This window comes from Phallusia mammillata, chromosome 2, assembly GCF_965637545.1.
Source record: "Phallusia mammillata chromosome 2, kaPhaMamm4.hap1.1, whole genome shotgun sequence".
Classification (NCBI taxonomy): domain Eukaryota; kingdom Metazoa; phylum Chordata; class Ascidiacea; order Phlebobranchia; family Ascidiidae; genus Phallusia; species Phallusia mammillata.
This window is the reverse complement of record NC_137253.1, coordinates 27096512-27119435: the sequence shown is the minus strand read 5'-3', so window position 1 is coordinate 27119435 and position 22924 is coordinate 27096512. Positions and strand designations below refer to the sequence as shown.

The following is a 22924-nucleotide window of genomic DNA, read 5'->3' as shown; positions in this document are numbered from 1 at the left end:
ATGATAATGCTGAATCCTGGTATAATTTAAGGATTTATACATTTTTTAACCAAATTTGTGCAAGCACACCATTCAAATTGATATAATTGATACAAAACTTTTACACCGGTACAAAGTACATTAAAAACAAGTCCAAAAGTATATTAATGTCTTAAGTATATTAATATTTTTTTCAAAAGTATATTAATATTTTTTGGAAAGCGTCACTAGGATAGCTACCGGTAAACGATTGTTAGGTTTTTCTAAAACCGTTCTGTAGCGTAAAAAAGGTTTTCGCTCATGTACGATTTTAATCACGCTCATTGGATCGTCAACGAAAGCGGAATCAGAAAGAATTGTAGTAACGTGTTGGTTTTTCAATTTTTGAAACAGTTGTAGAGCAAATTTAATCAATTGAAACAACTTTTGTGTACTTTGACAGTTTGACGCCGTTTTTATTTTACTACATAGTGTTGTAGTGATTAAGACAAACAAAATTATGGCTGGAAGAAGTACTGGTCGTAACGTTGGTAAAGAAAATGATTTGTCAAAAGTGCAGTTTGAAACTTCAGAAGGAGTTGATGTCATCCCTACTTTTGACTCTATGTTATTGAGAGAGGACCTGCTACGTGGAATTTATGCATATGGTAGGCATGTTTTTTTAATCAAACTTACCTGTTTTTTGTTAAAATCTTATCAAAATGTATTCTTTTGTTTGGAAACAGTTTTGTGGATTTTGCAAACCAAAAAACAAGGCTTTTTGAACTCTGTGTAATTTTGCATATTGATTTTATTATGTAGAGGCTTAAAATTTTATCTTGTTTTTCATTGCAGGGTTTGAAAAGCCATCAGCCATTCAGCAGAGAGCCATTTCTCAGATTATGAAAGGAAGGGATGTAATTGCACAGTAAGTTATAGTAATGTAGTATTTTGAATTGTGCGCCATTCTGCTGTTTTAAATAGGGAAAATTGTGCGTATTATTGTTATTATTTATTTTTATTTTTAGAGCACAATCTGGAACAGGCAAAACAGCCACTTTTTCCATCTCTGTGCTCCAAATGATCGACACCCAGCTTAGAGACACTCAGGCCCTTATTTTGTCTCCTACGAGGGAATTGGCACAGCAAATCCAAAAGGTACTGTGCTTATTTGGGGCAGTTTTTTGAAAAAACAATAGTGCAGAGTAGTTGATGACTTACAAATTTACTTTCTTATGCAGGTAATCCTTGCCCTGGGCGATTACATGGCAGTGCAGTGTCATGCTTGCATTGGTGGAACTAATGTAGGGGAAGATATAAGAAAGCTGGATTATGGGCAGCACATTGTTTCTGGAACTCCTGGACGAGTTTTTGGTAAGATTCAGTTCCAAACAATTTAAAAACAAAAACTCACAAATTTTACCCTTTTTACAATCAAATTGCTTTGCAATGCAGATATGATTCGGCGAAGAAGCTTGAGAACTCGCTCAATTAAAATGCTTATCCTGGATGAATCGGATGAGATGTTGAACAAAGGTTTCAAGGAACAGATTTATGATGTGTACAGATACCTGCCTCCAGCCATTCAGGTTTGTCCAACTCTATATCCATTTTTAACTGAATCAACCTTTTCATTTTGACTTGCTGGCTACTATTTAAGAATGTTATTGTTAAAATGATGTTTTTATGATTCTAAATTGTGCTATAGCTGTATGAGCTTGGAAACTAAACCTGGATTTATTTCATGCAGGTTGTGTTGCTGAGTGCCACCTTGCCACATGAAATTTTGGAAATGACGAACAAGTTTATGACAGACCCTATCAGAATTTTGGTAAAACGGTAAGAAACATGCAAGGCAAAAATTAAATAATATCAAACACATTTTTCCCCAAAACCAATACATCAAAATAATTCTTTTATTGATGGATTGCATGAAATAGAAAAATTAGATGCACCAATTTAAATCCTTTGTGAATTATGGGCTAATATGTTTACTAAAGCAGTCAGTAGAATGTTTCAAACATTATATATCTCATGATTCTGTTGTTCACTTATGCAGTGATGAACTGACACTGGAAGGCATCAAGCAATTTTTCGTTGCCATTGAGAAGGAGGAATGGAAGTTTGACACGCTTTGTGACCTCTATGACACCCTCACTATTACACAAGCTGTGATCTTCTGTAACACCAAGAGAAAGGTATATTTATCATATTGTTTACCGAATGTTAGTAGCAAGGTTCTCTTGGGCTTGCTACTGACAATCTTATGTTAAATTGATTTAAAATAATTGTATAATCAACAATCATTTACAAAGGTTTTCTCAACTGGAGATAATTTTGACATCTTTTGGCTTTTTTTGCAAAAGATGTAAGCACGAAAAAACAGGTCTCTACCTCTTATTTAAGGCATGACTACAAATATAGTTCTAGATAATATGGTTGCTGTTATACCTGATTACATACAATGTTTTTAAATTTAAGGTTGACTGGCTGACAGAGAAAATGAGAGAAGCCAACTTCACTGTGACATCAATGCATGGTGACATGCCACAAAAGGAAAGAACTGAGCTCATGAAAGAATTCAGATCTGGTTCAAGGTTTGTTATTTTAGTTGCACAACTGTGATGTGCTGTAATTACTCAATTATAACCCTTGATTGTAAGCTGCATTTTATGACGTTAGGTACTATTGTTTAGTAACACTTCTTTATGTTGCTACATAGAACAACTGTTGGTCAACAATTGTTAGTCACACAAATGATTGTACTCAGCAAAGCAATGCTTATGTGTTATGCCAACAAGAAAACAAGTTTTAAATGTGGAATGAATCAAAATGCAGTAGAAATAATGTTGTAATCCGAGCTTGATGGCAAGCCACACAGTCTGTAGGGGTTAAAAACTTTGTAAGCATTAGTTTTTATATGCTTTTTTTGCAGTCGTGTGCTGATATCAACTGATGTTTGGGCTCGTGGTCTTGACGTCCCTCAAGTGTCACTGATCATCAACTATGATCTTCCAAACAACAGAGAATTGTACATCCACAGAATTGGAAGGTAAGCTTTTGTTGTTTTGTATAAAACGGGTTATTTCAAACCACAGTTCTGCAGAGCCAGTACCAAACACTACAGATAATGTACATAGTACTGATTAATAATGCTTTGTAGCACAGTTGTTATGAACAGAAATATACCACATAGGTTAATTGTAGAATTGTGGACAGTGATGAGGGGTCATTATTAAAGTAATAATATATTCTGGCTCTATCCACACCAATGGGACTTTGTTTGCTCACATGTGTTATCATGCAGAGTTAAGTATCACCCTTTCAATGGAGTGGATACACCCACAGTGTTATTGGGACTTTAATTTTGTGTGATTTTTGACAAGTCCTAATTGGTGCTATGATGTGCATCTGCTGTGATTTTTTCAATTGTAAAACATTTGTTTCTTTATAGATCTGGTCGCTATGGGCGCAAGGGTGTGGCAATCAACTTTGTGAAGAACGATGACATCAAGATTCTTCGTGACATTGAACAGTACTACTCCACACAGATCGATGAAATGCCCATGAACGGTAAGCCTGTCCTGTCCTTGTTGACAACTGAAAATGGTCTAATTGTTATTTTAAGCTTATGGCTTTTTAGAGATGTAGAGCAATGAGTTTGTATACATATAGAAGTAGGGACAGTATGTACTGTTTGCGTTTGATTAATTACCTGTGTTCATTGGTATGCCAATTTATTAACATTTTGTTTTGCAGTGGCGGAATTGATCTGAACATCATGATGAGTGGAAAAGAGGGAAGCAATTCTAAATACAACTTTCAAAGGAAAGTTTTATCTACACTGCGTCTGTTATGCGGTAGTCCCCGATTTTAGATTGTGCTCTTCTGTTGCCCGCCAATGTAGAATCGCCTTTTGAGTTCGTTGCTAATAAAATGCTGTACATACAAACTAGTGTTTTGGTGCTCAAGAGAAGTTCGAGACGGTGGCTGAATGGTTAAGGTGATTTCAAGTCAATCGAAAGGTCTAAAGTCCCACATCGTTTAGTACATTTCCTAGACCACCAAACGTGGGAAGTATATTGTTTGACCTGTTTGGACCTCGTAGCAGCCAAGTAGTTAAATAATTTTTACAACACAACTGTAAGACACCACATGTAGATGCTTAAAAGTTGTTCCCAGTCGGAAGTAAAATGAAAGTAACCAACAAAGCCAGATAAAATGCAGCCATGTATAACTGAAAAAGACGAACAAAAACTGCCCGCAGTCATTCTTATACGTATCTGCCTCAGAGTATGTAACATCAACAACATTTGGCGTTAGGGCGCAGCTGATTGTGTTTATTACAACATCACAACAAAAACCGGGATAGAAAAATATATCGCGCCTAAATACACACGAAAAAACAACGACAACAAATGCACAGTCGAATACGAGAGATAACAGTAAGTTTCAGGAGTCTAATCATCTTCTTCGTCTTCTTCTTCCATTTCTTCCATCTCCTCAGCTGCTGCCATGGCCTCTTCTTGTGCCGCTTTAAGAGCAGCTTCTTCCTCTACACTTGGGTCCTCCGCTTCGGTGATCTCGGGTCCACTTAGATATTCTTTCTGCATTTGCGGGGGAGGCACAGGACTAAAATTCTGGGAGCCGTATTTGTGTCCGTAACCGATGTAGATGTTCTCGAATTTTCTAAATTCAATATAGGAGCAAGGGTAAATACAAATATAATTGCAATTTCGACTCTGGTTTTGAACTATTTTTTACAGTGCGATATTTTATGTTAAGAGACAAACACCGTTCATGAATTTACTTTAGTATAGGGCAGTGGTGCCTAATGTGCGCGTTAGATAATAAATGGGCGAACTGAGGGTCTAAAATAAATCTAAAAAGTTGAAACGTACTACAGCAACAAGGAAAATTTGGACGTTTAGGTTCCAAACGAACAATATAAGCAAGGCGGTGTATATTTTTTTCGAGACGATGACGACTTCTTAAACGAAATTCAAAGTTAGCATACATGTGAAGCGTATCAGCCTTTTTAAGCAGACTTTTAAAAAATAGCCAGCTGTCTCCTAAACGTAATGAATCAAACGATAAAACAACTTTTGGACATATAAGAAGAGTTTCGTTTAATTTCGTAGAAGTATTAATTTGCTGTTGCAGGAGGTTGCTACATAAGGTCTACGACAGATTTAAACTTGAATGGCACTATCAAACAATTAAATCCAACTCCTGAAACAATGACATACTTTCCATTGCTGAATGCATGAGCTCCGGGCCAGAGGTTTGACTTGAGAATCGCAATCGCATACTGAGGTACGAGATGTGACGTAAGCTTGCATGTCCACGGAGGCATGTTGTCGATCTCAGTGTCCTCCGAGAGAGGTGTGAGAAGCGGAGGACCGACTTCAGGCTCCGGCTCATCCGGTTCCTCCCGCTCCTCCTCTTCTTCTTCGTCCTCAAACTCATCCTACATAAGTCCAATACGATTTTGTACTTTGTTTTTTTAGTAGGAGCAAAAAACAATTTATCTTAGTAAGTGTGGTGGGATTCAATTTTTTTATCGGCCAGTTCTATCACAAAAGTCATATTTTTCAGCCTGTTCTGTTAGAAAAAGTCCATTGATAGCAACCAGTAATGCGAATCGGTTTGCTGAGCTTATAAAATTTCGTTAGACGGTTCTATAGAACAGGTGCGAACCGGCTGAATCCCACTACTGGTTATATCTCCAATTCTGGATAGGTAGGACTATATTCAACTACCTGCCATGAACATGATAAATTGTGATCTATGACTGCTTTGGCAAATATTTAAGGAATACAGACTATTGATAAAACCACCACATTTTTGTAAAACAGTTTTGACAGTGAAAACTGTTAAAACTTAACAGTAACTAATTAACTGAACAGTCAATAAAGCAACATGGCAAGTCCAATTAAAACAGCTTTTAAAACTCCAAAGAACCTTTTCATGTTACTAATTTTTTTCATTGATATTTTATGTGTTTAGTCCAAATTGGCTTGTCACCTAATAAAGTAAAGTTTTCTCCTACCTCATTTTTCTGTACTGGGTTAAACCACATGCATCTGCCCTGTGGTAATACATGTTGCACATGATGAACCCAATTGGACAGGGATGGGTCAATCAGGTCACGGAGGGGAATTCCCTCAAAATCTGGGTTCTCAACAAAGTCGGTTCTTCCCTCTCCTTCTTCTTCTTCCTCTTCTTCTTCATCAAATTGATAAAATCCGAGCGGACTTACCTAAACAAGTAATAATCATCCTATCATTACTTCTGTTTATTTGCATTTCAAACTTGGTTTATACCAGTGGTTCTTAAGAAAGTGCATTCAAATCTTATGAGTGCAAGACTTGTTACCAGGGGTCAAGAAAGAGCTCATTTTTTTTGCTAATTACCTGCTTTGTGGAAAATACAACAGGAAGAATGAGAACTGATTGGTGACTTTACAAGAAAAAAGGTCTATACTCTGGATTACATAATGGTGACCTAAGAGTTTTTTATGTTGTATTTGTAAAAAGCATTGCTTAAATTTAGCTTAAGATCAGAGGAGAAAACATTTATTTACTAAACAACTGATCTGTGCGATATAAATATTTTGTCTTTGTAGGGCGTATCACACACAAAACATTAAAAATTTGAAAAAGAATTTTTCATTGTCATGGTAACTTTTACTTGACTGATGAAAACTTGGACCTGGTTTTGTGATTTTCAAAGGCTTATAGTTCAAAAAAGCACAAGTACTTAGTCATGAAAATGGAAACTAACATTTCAATGAAAACATACGTTTAATACAGTTAAAACGGTAACTGCTATAGCAATATGCCTATTTTAAAGGTTTGTAATATTTTGTTTCTACCTGTGTTCCTGCACTAACTCTTGCAATCTGTGCACGAAGGTAGTTTGCTTCGTTGCCTGGAAATGGTGGATAGCTGACAACAGGGGCATCCAGCTTGCCAGTGAAAAACTTCTTGATCTTTCGGCTGCCAGAGATTTGTGCTGGAGTGACAGAAGGCAGCTTGTTCCAGGGTTTTCCTGAATATAAACCGGGATACCAGATAAATTTTGTTGCGAAGATCATGACCCTCAAAAGCATTTTTTATTGTTGTTGTTTTTTCATGTAGATACATAAGTCAAATTTTAACAACATAAAAAAAACAAACCAATATATTTGTATAAAACATACATTTTCGACACATCTAATGTCAACTTATTTGTTATTGTTTTTCTTGATTTTTCTTGTTGGTAAAAAGCATTCTTTTTTAAAAAAACTAATGACAAACTGAAAAAAAATTGTATAAAATCCAAAAACTAAATCATACTAGTTTTTTTTTGTGGAAAATAAATAAATAAATGATTTGGAAAAGACAAACAAATCACATACCTGGCTCATTACATACAAAGTAAACAAATTTGTTGGCCCCGGCTCGGTTCTCTTCTTTTGGTATCACAACTGGTGGTTTAAAGTCAGGTTTAGGAATATCATCCTCCTCTCCTCCCTCTCCCTCTTCTTCATCCTCATCTTTCTCCTCCTCTTTTTCTTCTTCCTGCACAAAATGTTTACACATTTAGGCAGAATTAGTAACAAATTTAGTCACCTAAAATGCTACACATTATGAAACATTACTTAAATTAACAAATATTAAAAAATGTTTCAACATAATAATTTTCAAAAAAACATATCTTGGAGTAACATACTGTTCAGCCTTATCATAGCAACCATTAACATAATTACGCTCTTGAGTTTTGTCACAAACATGCTAGATCAGCACATGTGCCAAGATTAGCATTTAAAATATTCATTCATGGCACAGCAGGTGATTCAGGTATTATTGTGCAAACATATTTGGTATTATATGCAGTGTTTGGTATTATATGCATGTACCAAGCGAAATAAACTTATCTCTCATATCATATGAACCATTGCAATGCTCATTTTGCATTTGATATGCTGTAATTTGGCATGCTGTGTTTAAAAGATTGCTGATCCCTGTGCTTGACCATATATGTCTGTGAGTATGTCTGTGCCCCAGAGTTTGTTCTTGCCTCAATGTGCCTAATTTATCATCTTGCTATTTCACCCCTAGCAGTCACCATTATTTTACCACTGTACAGTCAAATGGTCACAGAGAATAAACTTAAGACTCAAGTTATAAATTTCAAAATATCCTGATCCTGTTAAATGAATCTCAGTATGGTGTAAAAAATGAATCTCAGTATGGTGTAAAAAATGAATCTCAGTATGGTGTAAAAAAGAAGCCAACATGGACTTACTTTTTCCTCCTCTTCTTCTTCTTCCTCTTCACCTTCTCTGTATTGAACTTCAGCCACAAGATAATTTGCTTCCGTCCCAAGAATTTTGCCTGCAAAATTACATATTGATAACAAATGTGATAATTCTAAAATATTGTACATCTTGTGTCTTACCCCAAAATCGCACAGTTTGTAGAGGATATGTGTCAACAAGTTGTTTCAGGGCAAGAAATATTCTGTACATTTCTTCCTTGCCAACACCGATGCCAGCTTGTTCAAAATAAAATGCCAAATCCATAACATTGGGAAGAGGGGTTTCCACTTCTTCCTCAGCTTCCTAAAATGTTTAATTGAGTTGTTTTGGTTTCACTTATTGAAAGAAAAAAGGGTGTTACACCCGGTGCCTGTAATTACCACTTGACAGCTGTGACCACACTGTCCAGCCTGTACACACTTTGTAAATGCTGTGGCCAACCTGTATATAGTTCGGACCGCTGTGGCCAACATGAACACACTTTAATTCTTTAATTGTCATCCCACTTTTTGTGCTTCTAAACAGTGTATCTTTGCTTAATCAGGTAATTATGGTTTTTAGACTGTTTTAGTGCAAATACAGCGGGTGTGTGTAAATACCACTTGATCACTGTGGCCAGCCTGTACACTGTTTCCAAATGCTGTGGCCAACCTGTATATAGTGCATGACCGCTGTGTACAGTTTGGCCACAGCAGCCACACAGTATTTACAGGTTGGCCACAGTGTGCTGGCCAAAGAGGTCAAGTGGTATTTACATACACCGACTGTAATTGCACTAAAATAGTTTTAAAACCATAATTACCTAAAGATACACTGTTTAGAAGCACAAAAAGTGGGGTAACAATTAGAGAATTAAGGTTGAATGGTTTGACTATCATAAATTTTGTTATTAAAGCTCAAGCGTACAAAACAGCTTTGTGGACCAAAAAAGGTCTGAAATACTGTTGTTGCAAAAACAATAAATTCACCAAACAAAACCGTTCATAAATTATCGACATTTATAAAATGCGAGTTTGCAGCTACACATGCTTTTTATCACTGTTTTTTTTGGTGTGGTTTGTTGCAATTTGTCCTTTTTCTAAAATTTGTCTTGCATGATATGTCATTATCTTGTATGGGACACCAAAACATCGATTAAGTACAATAAAACTGCTGGAAGAGCAATACTCATCTATACATTATGCCTTGCAGCGATAGCTTATTTAAAACTGTACAACCCATGATACTATTTCCTTCAACATTAAACTAAACAGTCCCTTATACATATCCTGGTACATAATACTTTAAAAACAAGTTTAATTTTGTGAAGGTTTTATAATCAACAAGTAAAGATTACTAACCACTTCGGCATCAGCATCTCCAGATTTTTCAAATAAATGTTTTTGAACTTCTGCAAGTTGAAATTCTGTGGATGGCTCAAATTCATCACGAATTGTGTCCACTTTGGAGACAAACTTTTCTTGTTTCACTTTTTTGCTGATGTCTTCAAGAACATCAACAACATTTTCTGGTCTTTCGTCCAAAACTTTTGTTAAAACTCTTGAGAGGTGATCATACCTGGAAAAATGTTATGATTAGTATATGAACTTTGTTTAAAATATGCAAACACTGAAGTTTAGTAATTATCCTATAGTTGCATCTTGCATGCATGTAATAAAAATGTTTTTTTTTTTCTTAATTTTTTAAATTATACATTTTGGTACAAGTTTTATGTTTGAAATAGAAACAGAAGAAAATTCACATCAGTTAAATTCAATATATGTTACAGCCGCTTAAGCATGTAAAAGTTGTTTAAATAGTTATTAAGTTATACCAAAACCAACAAAAATCTACCCCCAGCGATGCTTTTTAATGTGCATCAATTAAGTTCGATATTATGCTATTGCCGCTTAAGCTTGTAAAAGTTGTGTACCAAAACCAACAAAAATCTATTAAACCAGGCAGATATTGTACTTACAGATTAGTGTTGGATTTCGTGCTGTTTTGTAACATATACGCTTTGGCGTTCTGTATTTCGAGCTCTCTTTGATTGTTCGGTATATCCGGTGAACCGTTTACTGTTTTTGCCGCCATGCTTATACTCTGTTTAATGCAAGGTCTTTACGAAACCCACTAGCAATTTAAGCACAAGTCTAGCAACAACCGACTGAACTCTCCACAAGCAACCGGGTTGTCTTGGAAACTAAACGTCAACGTAAAAAAATGTGATCACTTGCGGCAATAGAGTTTTTTATTTATTTGGGGGCGAGTAAATCTGTGCCAGTTTTAAGTTGGCTGTGTATACCAATGTTACTGTATAGCATTAATCCTGCTAATTTGGTTTTAACTAGCATCTTTTCTGTGTTGCCCAGAAGCCAAGACAACGAACAAGTGAATTGGATGGAAAATAATTTTATTTGAGGCGAATAACACATGGAACTTAATATAGTAACAGAACTATGCTGTTGGCGAAAGCAATTCAGTTGCTTTGTGGTGACGTAGTTCCACTCTTGATCGGTAGAGGCGGGATAGAATGAAGACCATCATCGTAACACAAGAAATGGTGAAGCATATTATTCCGATGATCAAAATCATTGGCGAATAATCTGTATAGAATAAAGGGTGACATAACATTTAGGATTTTTTGTAAGCTTACTTTTTAGGCAAGCACTTACATGTTACGTCATTGGGCTCCGTCGTCACAGGTGAACTTTCGTGCTTTGGTTTGACGGGAAGGACTGGTAGGACGATGTCATCTGCAAACGTAATGATTCCATGCTTCGTGCCATCCAAGTGGAGGTCTTCGATCCGACGACCTTCCGAGCCAGGAATTATTGTAATGGGTCCGATCAACGCAAATGCAACGTTGTCTTCGTCAGTAGATCGGCGTTTTCGTGCGGCGTTGATACAGAAGTTGTTGCTACCGTCGCTCAAACATGGCTGTAGATTACAAAGAATGGTTGGTTACAAAATAGTTGGTACAAACTAAAAACAAAGTTTACCATACCTGCAAGTCACCAGTCATGCAAAGCAAAATTTCAGCATGAATGTAAATTTGCTTACAGTTGTCAGTGGTGGCACGTGGAACTTGGATAGAACCGCACACAGATTGTGGGGTTGACGTCATACCCGATGTCATCATGAATGAGAATGCCTGGTTGGCCAAAGGACATCTGTGCAATACAAATGTGTGAAGTTTAAAGTCGCTGTAATGCGGGATAATTGGTTGTAAATTTACCCGGCGGTGGCCACAGTTGTGAGAATGCTACTGGTGTCAAATCTATCTGGGCTGCAGGACAGGAAGACCTTCTCTAGCGTGGTGACGAATTGAGCTTCCGGCACTATCATGTTCTAAAAAAACGGATGTGGCGCTTTTACTTAGCATTTTTTCAACAAATTTTATTTTACCTGTTTAGTGATGATCTTTAAGTTAAAGTGAATCATTTGGCCAACGGTGTAAATCGCAGCGTCTTGAACTTTTAGATATGAAGGACAAGAGCTGTCGCAAATTTGCTGTTTGCAGAGTGAGAATTCTGCGTCGAACTGACCAGACTTGCTAATGAACACGACATGTTCATCAACCCTGTTAAAAGAATGCATTATATGCGGGTCAAGCCGGATGATTAGAAATATAATTCCTACAGCGGCATAAGAGAAGTAGTGGCAGTGTATTCCCGTGCATAAATGCAGGTGAAATTCACAACTGGTACTGGCATGTCGAATGCACCACCGGTGTTACGGTTGATCCACAATTTGTTCATGAATGCAATTCCCGATGCTACAACGTTGTCTGTGTTGATTTCTGTCATGCAGTCCATAAATGGAAGAGGAATGTTCACTTGGAAAGTGTTGAACTGTGTTAGAAAAGCTGCAAAACAAAAGTGTTTTGGGTACTGGGAAATGTTTTAAAAAATTTAGTTACAGACCATAGCATCTTGCTGAATCATCAGCGAGCGGCGAAACGTAGAAGATACTGTTGCCGATGTTTTTGTCGAATTGCTCGTAGAATTCGGTAGAAACTTCTATTGTGATTTCATTTTCGCCGCAAGTTACCAGTGGGATTCCTGTGAGAAAGGAAATGGTTTAATGAGATTTGAATGGGTTAATTTTCCTAAGTCTTGGAATAGAAACATATAAAACCTACCTATGTCACAGTTCTTTCCGATGAAGCCTTCTTCGCTGACGCAGAAATAACCCAGTTCGTGTTTACACGACGGTTCACAAACGCAATCGCCCCCGCAGGGGTTTGGGTCGCATACGCTTTCATCTATTTCGGATCCAATTTCTGAGGACTGACGACCACCCTTTTTCAGGAGTTCACAGTTCACGCCTTCGTATTTAGCAAGACAGTCGCACCTGTGCACAATTACAAAGATCATTGTTTTGGAGCTTTAATTTAAGTACAAAGACGTTATTTTTTGAGCATCATGAAAATTATTTCAACTCTTTTACAAGTATTTTAACTTACATTGTTGTATTCTCATTAGCCTCTGTAAAGTCGTTGCAAGTGCCATTGTTATGACAAGTAACTTCTGAGCAATTCCATCCGTACACTTCTGTATTGTTTACCAGGCGAACTGATGGCAGCAATGAGATACATTTCGGCTTTCCGTCCCTTTTAAATAAGGCAGAAAAATTAGATTCAAATTTAGCAACGGTTAAAATATTATGTAGCCTACTTCATCGTGCAAATATCTGTGCCAGTGCAGGTTTCTGCACAAATCAGGGTTTCGCATGTAACACCACCGTAGTATTCAGGGCAGTCGCACCTACAAACGTAATGTTTATTATAGAGATATGTAATGATCTAAAACCAAAATTGTGAATTACATGTCCAAATCCTCTACTGGTTCAGTAACATCATTGCAAGAACCGCCGTTCAAACAAGTTTCCTCTGTACATCCCCAACCGGCAGGGTCGGCCATAACACAAATGGTGTTGTTGGTCTTTTCGCTGTAAATACGACCGTAAATAAAAGTGGTTTCATAGCATAATCGCGCAAAAACCCTTCAAAACTTACGATACAGAGCATTTTTCGTATTTTTGGCAGGATGGGCATTCCAAATCGCAGGCTGCACCAACAAAACCCTCGTTGCAGTCACAGCTGTAAATTAACCAGTTTTCAACACAGATTAGATTTAAATGCTAGCTGTACTACCCTATAGCATGTTACTAACACTGGGTGAATGTAGGCTCCATGCTCGTTAACGTCGAGAACCTTCTGGCAGGTTCCATTGACGCAGGACAGAGCTTGACAAAGCACATCTACTAAGTTGTCTACTTTTGTTTTACAAACGGCGTGGTGATGGCTGTGACAAAACAATGGTTACCACAAGGTAAAATAGGTGGTTAATACATTTCACTTACTTCACTACGCAGGCTTCATCGTCTCCACAGGCAGGAACACACTTGCTTATGCCTTCGGTCATCACCACAGCGCAAGCAGCAAAGATAAAGAAAAACCTTTATAAAATAATACTAAATTTAATCCTACTTCAGTACCATAAAATTTTCAGAACTGAAACTACAGCAGTTAGCCTAAAACTAGCAGCACCAGATTTTTTAAACTCACCTCAACAAAGCAAGTTCCATAGCTAACAAAAAGTAATACAACGAAGAGCAAAGAAAATACGAATTAACCAAAATAAACAGAACAGTAACGTGGAAACGGTAGTAGAGACTTTTTATAGGATGCAAGTCAATTGATTAAAGCGATTGTAACATTGATTACTTGACCAACGGCGCATTCCAAACACAAAATAAGTGTTTTTAAAGGCAAACCAGCTAATCAGGAATAAATTTGTAAAGGAAATCTGGTGTAATTTAAAGTTTAAAATCTATTCCACACATGATGTAGCATTATACCAATTGAAAATCAAAATTACTCAGTAAAATAAAAAAACATTTTTTATGACAATTTTTATGACAAAAGGCATTAATGCCTTTTAATGACATTTTCACCAATGATTTTTCGGCATAGTTTGTAATACTCTTTTATCTATTCATATTTAAAGCTAAATATAAACATTGCAATAAAATTGTGTTTTGCAATGAATAAAGTAGTTTGCTAGATTCGTAATTTCAATTTAAGTGAAAGTGAATGTCCGAGATTTTTTTTATTAAAGTTTATTAGAGACACTGGTGGCTACTGGTGTCAAATCAGTGATTGGTCAACTGTCCTTGCACGGGTCACAGGACAAACGACACAATATGCTAAACATATGGTATCATCCACACTAGGGCTGTTATCAAATAAAGGTTTTGAATTTTTCAAATACTCAAATAATTTTTTTCCTTTCAAATCAAATAATCAAATAATTCAAATAATTTAAAAATCCACCGTTGTAAGGCTCAGAACGTTAAAGAATAAGGATATCTAAAACTTATTAAACAAAAATGACAATCTGGTTGTGCTCTTTTAGTCATTAAATCTATGCTAAACCTATTTTAATAAAAAAAATTAGTACAGGCTTGCTTCAGTTATTTTTCGTAATTTGGCAGAGCCATGTATTCTCCATAGGTATGTTTTCACATTATTTTATCAGGCTTCTCATTGGCACTTGGTTAATTAAACTTTGGTCTTTAATATTTCAATCACTTGCTTAAAAAACCTTTAATTAGGCCTACTAGGTGTAATTAATACCAAAATATAGGTTAAAAAGAAAATTATCATGCTTTAGTCTTATATATTGTGGGAAAAGGGTATATAATGCTGGAAACACAGTGCTTTTGTTTACACTCCATTTCATTAAAAATGTCATTTGTTCAAATAAATTGATTTTGTACCTAAATTAAGGTTTACTGCATAGGAAAAAATTATTTGATTATTTGAAATTGTGTAAAAAATTATTTGATAAATTTTCAAATAATTAAAAATTTCAAAGAATCAAATAATTATTTGTTTGATAACAGCCCTAATCCACACAGATAAACTCGATGTATTTTACCACAGATGAAGATATGTCAATTCCCGCGTGAATAGTAGTGGAGATGGACCGAATATTCGGTTTGCCGAATTTGTTTAAACGAATCAGTCACTTTTACCAACACAAATTTAAAGCGTAAAACGTGTCTTTTCTGCTTAGTAAGGTCCACGCAAAAACTATACTGCCACTAATTAGAGTCAATAATTATAATTTTTAAAACATTACCGTCGGTACAGCACTGATTAATGGTAATCACAAAAATGGCAAGCCAGCTGCAGGCAATCACGTACGTGTTTCGTTTTATGGCTTATTTGGGGTTAAGTGCCAGACGCTAAAACAACACAAGCTTGTTGGAACAGTCTGATTGTAACCACCTGCAGTGCGTTTGTCGATTGCGAAGGTTCCTTTTGCATACACTTTACAGGCTTGATTTGACATGTGTTTAAAATCAGATGCAGAAATAATCGTGCTGTATAACGAGTTAAGTTACTTTTATATGTACGCATGAATTAAAATATACTTGTACTGAAATGGCATAATTACTTGCTTTCTAGTAACTATTAACTAGTTGTGTTTTCAAGTAAATGTAGCTAATAGCCGTGGTTTGTTGCAACTTGCAGTAGTACAGTGTTTCTCAACTCGTTTTAAGCCAAGGACCATCAGTCCAATTAAATGAATACCGTGAACCAGTCCATTATTAAGTAAGGATAAAGAAAACAAGCATATTGACTTGAAATATATATTTTTCAAAACAGAATTTCGAGGAGCGGTATCAAACAACTGACAGCTAACAATAAATGACCAATAACTTGGATAAGCTTTTTTTGCTTACTGAATGTTTAATAAGTTAGGTGAAACTATTTCCAATTTATCACAAAAAAACAGTTAACGTCCAAAGAGGAACTAGTTCATGCACCACCATCATGGACCACTAGTTAAGAACCACTGCAGTAATATCTTTATCAGTTTCAGGGTAATTATATAGTTCACTAGTTTCTGCTGCTGCAATGGATGTTCCTTTAAATGAGTTTGAAGAAAGTGGACTCAACGTTCCAGGGCATCTTTACCTGCAGTTTGGATCTCCAGGACCTGGTTTGCTTAAGAAAGTCGCCACAATGATGAAAGTTTGTATTTTGTACTAGGATTATTAGGTTTCCCTTTTTTAACTCTTTATGTCAACTCTTTAACCATTTTTAGACTGGAATGAACTTGTACCAGGAGCGGCATAGACATGAAGAAGCACTGCAGTATGGCTGTTTAAGTGGAAATGGTTTATTACGTCTGGAACTGGCCAAGTTCCTTACTAGACAATACGGACAAGTTGTGGAAAGGTAACAACAATTAAGGCTTAATTGGTAAATTATTATTAAGCGGTTATAACTGCCAGAGATTAAAAATGCAAGTATTTTGTTTTGCTCGGGTATTTTTGACGTCATGCATATGACGTCATGAAATCAGCAAATGACCATCACATGCACGTTAGTCATTGCGTGTTTTGTTTGAAGCGGAAATGTCATCGAATCAATTTTTTTGGAATGCCATTGTTTGCATGAAAATGTATGCGGAACAAGTTCTTTATTTTTGGTTTTTATTGGCCGATTTTTAGCGGATTTTGCCCTGCAAATAATTACCAAAAAAGCTAACGTTCGGATATTGGCTCGGCTCAGCTTTTGTTGAACAATTAACTTTTTAACTCTACCAATGTTTGAATGTTGACGGTGTAGTTTTTCACACTGAGTGCTTCTAAACTGTTTTTTTTTATTGGATACCGTTTATTATATTAAAATAAAGGCAAGTTGATTTAATCTCTATCGTAACATGCAGGGATGACATCTTTATCACCAATGGCGCTACTGGTGGTCTGGATTCGCTGATGAAACATTTCTTCACTCGGGATCACGTGATTTTCGTTGAGAATCCGACGTATCAGACATTTGCACGTCACGTGGTCAATGACGATCAAGTAAAAAAAATCAAAAAAAAGTTCAAAAAATTTTGTTCGATCTTTGGGATAAAATCTGTCGGTATTGAGTTCTAAAAAATCACATCTTTTGTCTGTTTTGCCATACTTAAAAAAATTATGAGGTTGAAATATATCTTTTAAGACTCTGGTCTTTATCCGACTAATTTTGTTTTAACTCAATTAAGATGAACATAAATTCATAACTAGGATCAGCCTTAACTGATACTGGTCAATCTGGCGATCCCCTACTACGAAGCTGACATGTGCAGCATACGAGGCAGGCAACGGTGCTTGTGATCCGACTTTCGGCGGATTCTCCACTGGGCCTGTGTAGCTCAGTTGGTAGAGCGCGAGTCCCGGAAAGACTCCTGTCGTGGGTTCGAATCCCACCGCAGGCTAGATTTTTCTAGCCTACGCCTTGCCATATGGTAGTGAATGCTTGGTGACCGGCTGATTCGGTATAGCGCCTTCAATGGGCCTGGCGTACTGTGATGTGTTTTAACTCAAGGTTTCTTATTGCCTACGAAGGTATTAGCACTAGAAGGGTTTAGCTATTGTTTAGAAATTAAAAAACGGAGACAAAATTTAGATTTTTAGATAGCAAATTTAATTACAATATATTCTTGAAGCAAATTAACCAAATTGATATTTTTAAAAAGGCTTTTGTTTGTTTTGACGTTTTGCCTTTACTGTCTTGCGTTTGTGCAAAATGCGAGTTTTCTACAAATATTGTTTTTAGATGCGTGTGGTTCCGATTGCAATGCGGGACGACGGAGCAGACATGGAAGAGTTGGAAAAATCCCTTGAATCTCTTCCTCCCGTCAACCTTACAAGCAGAAGACCGTTTCGTGCAGCTATGTACGTCATTGCTATACACCATAACCCAACCGGAATATGCTATTCCCCAGGTACGTAAGCTGAGTACGAATTTATTGATATCTTTAAATATCGTGTTTTAGCATTTTCTTATATTTAACATATTGCAGACATCGGAGGTAAAATCTACTTTAAGTTTCTTCACGACCATAATTTAGTGCTTTTAGCAAACAAATGCTTACTGTCCGGTACTCATGTTAAACCATGTCAAATTTGCACCTTAATTGGGGGAATGAAAATCAACTTTCCAAATCCTAAATTGAAACAACGAACTTTTTGGCAATGCACACAACTTTAGGTCTGCTTTTTAGATGTGATGTTTTTATGTAAGAGATTTTTTGCCACAGCGCGAATGGTAATTGACGTCGAAATCAAAATCCTTTTGCTTTGACTCAACCACTGTTCTGTCCTGAACAAGGTCCAAATACCTATAAGAATAAGTTAACAAATATTTTTCGGTTTTGATGTAGAAAAATGCAGAAAACTGGTAAAACTTGCGAGAAAGTACGAAATGTTGGTGATATGTGATGACGTTTACAACGTTTTGAACTACGTCACCGACCCTGTGGACCCCGATAAATTCAAATTCGCTCCACAACGACTGTTTGCTTACGACAACAAGCAGGACTCAGACTACAAAGGCAAAATTGAGAATATCTTTTCTTTGTTTGTAAAAATTGAATTGCTTTTAAGTTAAAAAAAAACACACCTAAAATAAAAGCTTAAAATTCGACAATTATTAGGTCACATTGTCGCCAATGGATCGTTTTCCAAATTCGCTGGTCCTGGTTTACGCCTGGGTTGGTACGAGCTTCCCAAAAGGCTTTTTGTTCATCTGGAAGACTCCTACTTCATTGAGAGCGCTTCCGGTATGATGTCCTACTCTTCTACAATCATGACTGATGTGCTGTCGTCCGGAATGATGGATGAGCACGTGCAAATTGTACGAAAACAGTTCAAGGTCAGTTGTTGATAAGGCTGACAAGGCTGACGTAGAACTTATTACATAGAGTTCATAAGTCGGGCTTGGATAGGACTTGGATAGGGCCTGGTTCGGGCCAGGTTCAGGTCTGGTTTGGGCTTGGTTCGGGTCTGGTTAGGATCTGGTTTGGGATTGGTTCGGGTCTGGTTCGGGTCCGGTTTGGGCCTGGTTCGGATCTGGTTTGGACTTGGTTCGGGTCTGGTTCGGATCTGGTTCGGATCTGGTTTGGGATTGGTTCGGGCCTTGTTCGTATCTGGTTTAGGCTTGGTTCGGGCCTGGGCCTGGTTGGGGCCCCGATTTCAGGCAGGTTTACAACCCTGCTATTATACTATACACTTATTGCAAATGCTTACATAAATTTCATTTCTTTGAAGGTGCGCATGGAGAAGTCAATTTCAATTATTCAAAGCAGTGTGAGTAAGTACGGCGTAAAATGTTCTCAACCATCTGGTGGTTGTTTCTTATGGGTTGAAATGCCAGAAGAGGTCACTGCCGAGATGGTGTTCCCAGTTGCTCAAAATAAAGAACATGTGTCGTTCATAAAGGGAGAACTGTAAGTTTTGTTTTCACTCAGCAAGTTTTTAACTTCACTAAACTCATGTTGAAATCGGAGATAACCGCATTTATGTTTATGAAGAACACACGTTCGTCCTTAAAGAGTTTGAGATTATAAAATAGTTTTTTTTTAACATGGCATGATGTTGGTAAGGCAAAAAATACATGAATCTCAAAACCTCAGAAACAAACGACCTGTTTTTGTAAACTTAAATCTACTGGCTAGGTCAGTGGTTCTCAACTGGTGGTCCATGGACCACTGGTGATCCATGAGGGCTTTTTTGGTGGTCCACAGGACATCCGCAATATTTGTTAATAGTTGGATTTAAATGATTAAACATTTAATAAAAAATGTGTTTGAAAAAATAATTGGCCATCCGTTACAAAACTTATATCTTATCGGTTTTGCCTTAACCGTTAAGCCTACTGAGTTGACTTGGTGATTATGCATTGCAAATACAGTATTATTACGTAATACAAGGCTTTCATCAACACTTTTGTCGAAACAATTGGGTCTTCAAAAAGTGAAAATCCACTCCTGCTGTAGTTACTAGTTTTAAAACTAATTAGCAAGCAATGGCGGGAAGGAATGTTAGGCGTAAATATTCAGAGGACTACATTAAATTTGGGTTCACTTGTCAAAGTAAAGGTGATGTAGAGTTACCACAGTGTGTTATTTGTTACGCCGTCTTGACAAATGATTCCATGAAGCCAGCCAAGCTGAAGCTCCATCTTGAAAAGTGTCACCCCAACTTGTTGCAAAAGGATAAAAATTACTTTGAGCGGCAATTATCAGGTCTCAAACGCCAGCGCCTTGACTCGTCCAGTAAGTTCCACGAAAAGACCACCAATGCAGTACATGCTTCTTACATTGTTGCGTATAAAGTCGCACAAGCCAAAAAGCCTCACACGATTGTCGAACAGCTTGTGCTTCCCTGTGCAAAAGAAATGGTAAGGCTGGTTGTCGGCGAGGAAGCAGCAAGAAAGCTAAATGATATATCTGTATCTAATGACACAGTATCAAGGCGAATCAACGAAATATCAGAAAACATCCGTGAACAAGTTGTTGATGAAATAAAGAAGTCCCCAATGTTTGCAATACAGTTGGATGAATCAACTGATGTATCCCTGTCCTCTCAGCTAATGGTGTTCGCGCGATACATAGTACCGATGGCCTTTAAGGAAGAATTTCTCTTTTGTAAGAAACTTGAAACCACTACAACCGCTCAGGATGTGTTAGAAATTGTCAACAATTTCTTCGAAACAAATGGTCTCAATTGGAAAAATTTGGTAGGCGTTACTACCGATGGTGCACCTGCGATGCTGGGTTCCAGATCAGGCTTCCAAGCATTAGTGAAGCAGCGTGCTCCATTGGTAACCGGTGTCCACTGCTTTATTCACAGGGAAGCATTGGCAACTAAAACACTACCTGATCACCTTAACATCGTTTTCAAAGGATTGGTAAAAGTGGTTAATTATATCAAATCATCAGCAATGAACACTAGGCTGTTCAAAAAACTGTGTCAGGACATGGGTTCCGACTTTGAGTTATTGCTGTTTTACACTTCTGTAAGGTGGTTGTCAGCAGGAAACATGCTGAAAAGAATGTTTGATCTCAGAGAAGAATTAACTTTATTTCTCCAGGATCGAGGAAAAGACGATTTACGAAATGTGCTGACACAGTCAGAATTAGAACTTGCATACCTCGTTGATATTTTTGGAATCTTATACAAACTGAATCTTCAGTTGCAGGGTAAAGGTGCAAATCTGTTTTCTCACCAAGGCATTATCAAGGCCTTTGTTGAAAAATTGGAACTATGGATCATGCGAGTTCAAGTTAACAACCTAGTTCAATTTCCAGCTGTGGATGCGATACGAGGAGAAAAGAAACACATTCAAATGCAAATTGTAATTCATCTACGAAAGCTACAGGACGAATTTCAGCGATACTTTCCGGAGATAGACATGACAAGGGATGATTTATCTTTTATCAGAATTCCATTTACAGCAGATGTTAAGAGTGTCCCAGAAGATCTGCAGGAGGAGTTCTTGGAGCTCAAGAATGATTTGGCGGCACAAGACGTGTACCAGCGGTCTACTATGGAAAAGTTTTGGGCCAGTATGATCGGCAGTTATCCAAACTTGTCTTCACATGCAGCCAAGTGTTTTTTGCCTTTTGCATCAACATACATGTGTGAGAGTGGATTTTCATGTTTATTGCACATCAAGTCGAAACAGAGGAATCGGCTAGCAGTGGAAAGTGATATTTGTTGTGCATTATCAAGCACCGCTCCTAACATTGAGAAACTTGTTGGTGAGAAGAGAATCCAAAAGTCTGTTTTCAAGTAAAAACCGAATTATTCAAATTAATGATAAATGCATACTTTTACATAATTTTAAAATTTTCATTTAAAAAACAATCATGTTACAGCGAAATGTAAGTCGTTAATTTTTTGTATCGCATACTCAAAATTCTGTTCTTGTGTGTTTCAGTTGTTTAAAAAATACATTTAAAGCCAAAATGCTTGTGTGTGTATACTGTATATTCTTTCTCAAAAATAAAGTGGTCCATGAGTTTATTTTAATTGGGCAAGTGGTCCATGGCCTGAAACGAGTTGAGAACCACTGGGCTAGGTGATTCTAATTTTAAGTTTGAGATCTGCTGATAGATAACCAAAAACAAAGCCATATCATTCAAAAACGGTGGATGACTTCAATTATGTGTTACAGTTTTCAGTCTGTTATTACATGCGACTGTTGTCTTCATCTCTCGTACTGAGATTTTATCGTTAGTTTCAATTTTTAGGTCTTCCGTAAACCGAGACTTCCCAAACTGCATAAGACTGAGCATAGCATTTTACGAACTGCCCGATCTCGTCGAAGCAGTGCAGCGCATGTGTCGGGCAATTGAGAAGGTTCTGCGACAAGTTGCAGGGACAGTTTCTATTAACAACAACACGAAGCACTCGCATACAATTCTGGATGGTGCAGTTCTTTGCAAAAATGCAAACCGGATAACTGTGTAGTAATGTAGTACGTTTCGCCAGAGCTCAATAAAAGAGAGAAGGGTCTTTCAGTCGTGGTTTCTAGCAGCAAAACTAACCTGTTGCACTCAAACATACACTTGACGTGGTTAATCTTCCACCTTTAGGCCCTCATGGCAATTTAAAACGTTAGGCCTTCAGGTAGAAGTGCTGTAGCTGAAAACATTTTTGAATTAGCAATTAAGAAAGGATAGACTATGATGCAAGCTTTAGAACCAACCGCAAATATTTTTGGCCTACCCAGATGGCCGAAGAGACCAGAGTTTGAAACTGGTCAATAATCGCAATTGCTCTAAAACTAAAAAAGATACGATACTGAAATTTTGACACAATAGT

The 22924-nt window shown here is 37.0% G+C and overlaps 5 protein-coding genes and 1 non-coding gene across 7 annotated transcripts; 4 read left to right on the top strand and 2 right to left on the bottom strand.

The window, feature by feature from the left end:
* Positions 1-339: 339 nt before the first annotated feature.
* Positions 340-3910, top strand: LOC145215633 (eukaryotic initiation factor 4A-III). Its single transcript, XM_080084359.1, has 11 exons — positions 340-626; positions 814-886; positions 987-1116; positions 1200-1332; positions 1414-1547; positions 1709-1797; positions 2018-2156; positions 2440-2555; positions 2894-3010; positions 3413-3531; positions 3718-3910. Exons 1-11 carry the CDS (start codon positions 479-481, stop codon positions 3732-3734), a joined length of 1215 nt encoding a protein of 404 aa, XP_079940485.1. The 5' UTR covers positions 340-478; the 3' UTR covers positions 3735-3910.
* A 367-nt stretch (positions 3911-4277) lies between these two features.
* On the bottom strand, positions 4278-10434 carry LOC145215632 (radial spoke head protein 4 homolog A-like). The gene is made up of 9 exons (XM_080084358.1): positions 10221-10434; positions 9604-9820; positions 8404-8566; positions 8251-8339; positions 7361-7523; positions 6836-7011; positions 6011-6220; positions 5208-5428; positions 4278-4647 (listed from the first exon to the last, which is right to left on the bottom strand). The coding sequence occupies exons 1-9, from the start codon at positions 10334-10336 to the stop codon at positions 4419-4421; spliced, it is 1584 nt and encodes a 527-aa protein (XP_079940484.1). The 5' UTR covers positions 10337-10434; the 3' UTR covers positions 4278-4418.
* A 200-nt stretch (positions 10435-10634) lies between these two features.
* On the bottom strand, positions 10635-13903 carry LOC145215630 (uncharacterized). Its single transcript, XM_080084356.1, has 15 exons — positions 13815-13903; positions 13610-13705; positions 13420-13551; positions 13263-13346; positions 13073-13195; positions 12922-13011; positions 12711-12857; positions 12387-12598; positions 12169-12306; positions 11885-12110; positions 11651-11825; positions 11481-11593; positions 11250-11415; positions 10918-11182; positions 10635-10848 (listed from the first exon to the last, which is right to left on the bottom strand). Exons 1-15 carry the CDS (start codon positions 13832-13834, stop codon positions 10700-10702), a joined length of 2136 nt encoding a protein of 711 aa, XP_079940482.1. The 5' UTR covers positions 13835-13903; the 3' UTR covers positions 10635-10699.
* A 2214-nt stretch (positions 13904-16117) lies between these two features.
* Positions 16118-22613, top strand: LOC145214923 (putative HTH-type transcriptional regulator YdfD). 2 transcript variants are annotated; one of them, XM_080083546.1, is made up of 8 exons: positions 16118-16292; positions 16366-16499; positions 16993-17131; positions 17871-18039; positions 18478-18648; positions 18751-18968; positions 19364-19542; positions 22351-22613. In XM_080083546.1, the coding sequence occupies exons 1-8, from the start codon at positions 16176-16178 to the stop codon at positions 22568-22570; spliced, it is 1347 nt and encodes a 448-aa protein (XP_079939672.1). In that variant the 5' UTR covers positions 16118-16175; the 3' UTR covers positions 22571-22613. The 2 variants fall into 2 exon arrangements, with proteins under 2 accessions (XP_079939672.1, XP_079939673.1); XM_080083547.1 differs by lacking the exon at positions 22351-22613 and having other exon boundaries at positions 19364-19646.
* On the top strand, positions 17456-17529 carry Trnas-gga (transfer RNA serine (anticodon GGA)). Its single transcript has one exon. It is a non-coding gene; the product is annotated as a tRNA-Ser (tRNA).
* LOC145214922 (zinc finger BED domain-containing protein 5-like) lies at positions 20082-21946 on the top strand. The gene has a single exon (XM_080083545.1). It carries the CDS (start codon positions 20121-20123, stop codon positions 21891-21893), a length of 1773 nt encoding a protein of 590 aa, XP_079939671.1. The 5' UTR covers positions 20082-20120; the 3' UTR covers positions 21894-21946.
* Positions 22614-22924: the final 311 nt, after the last annotated feature.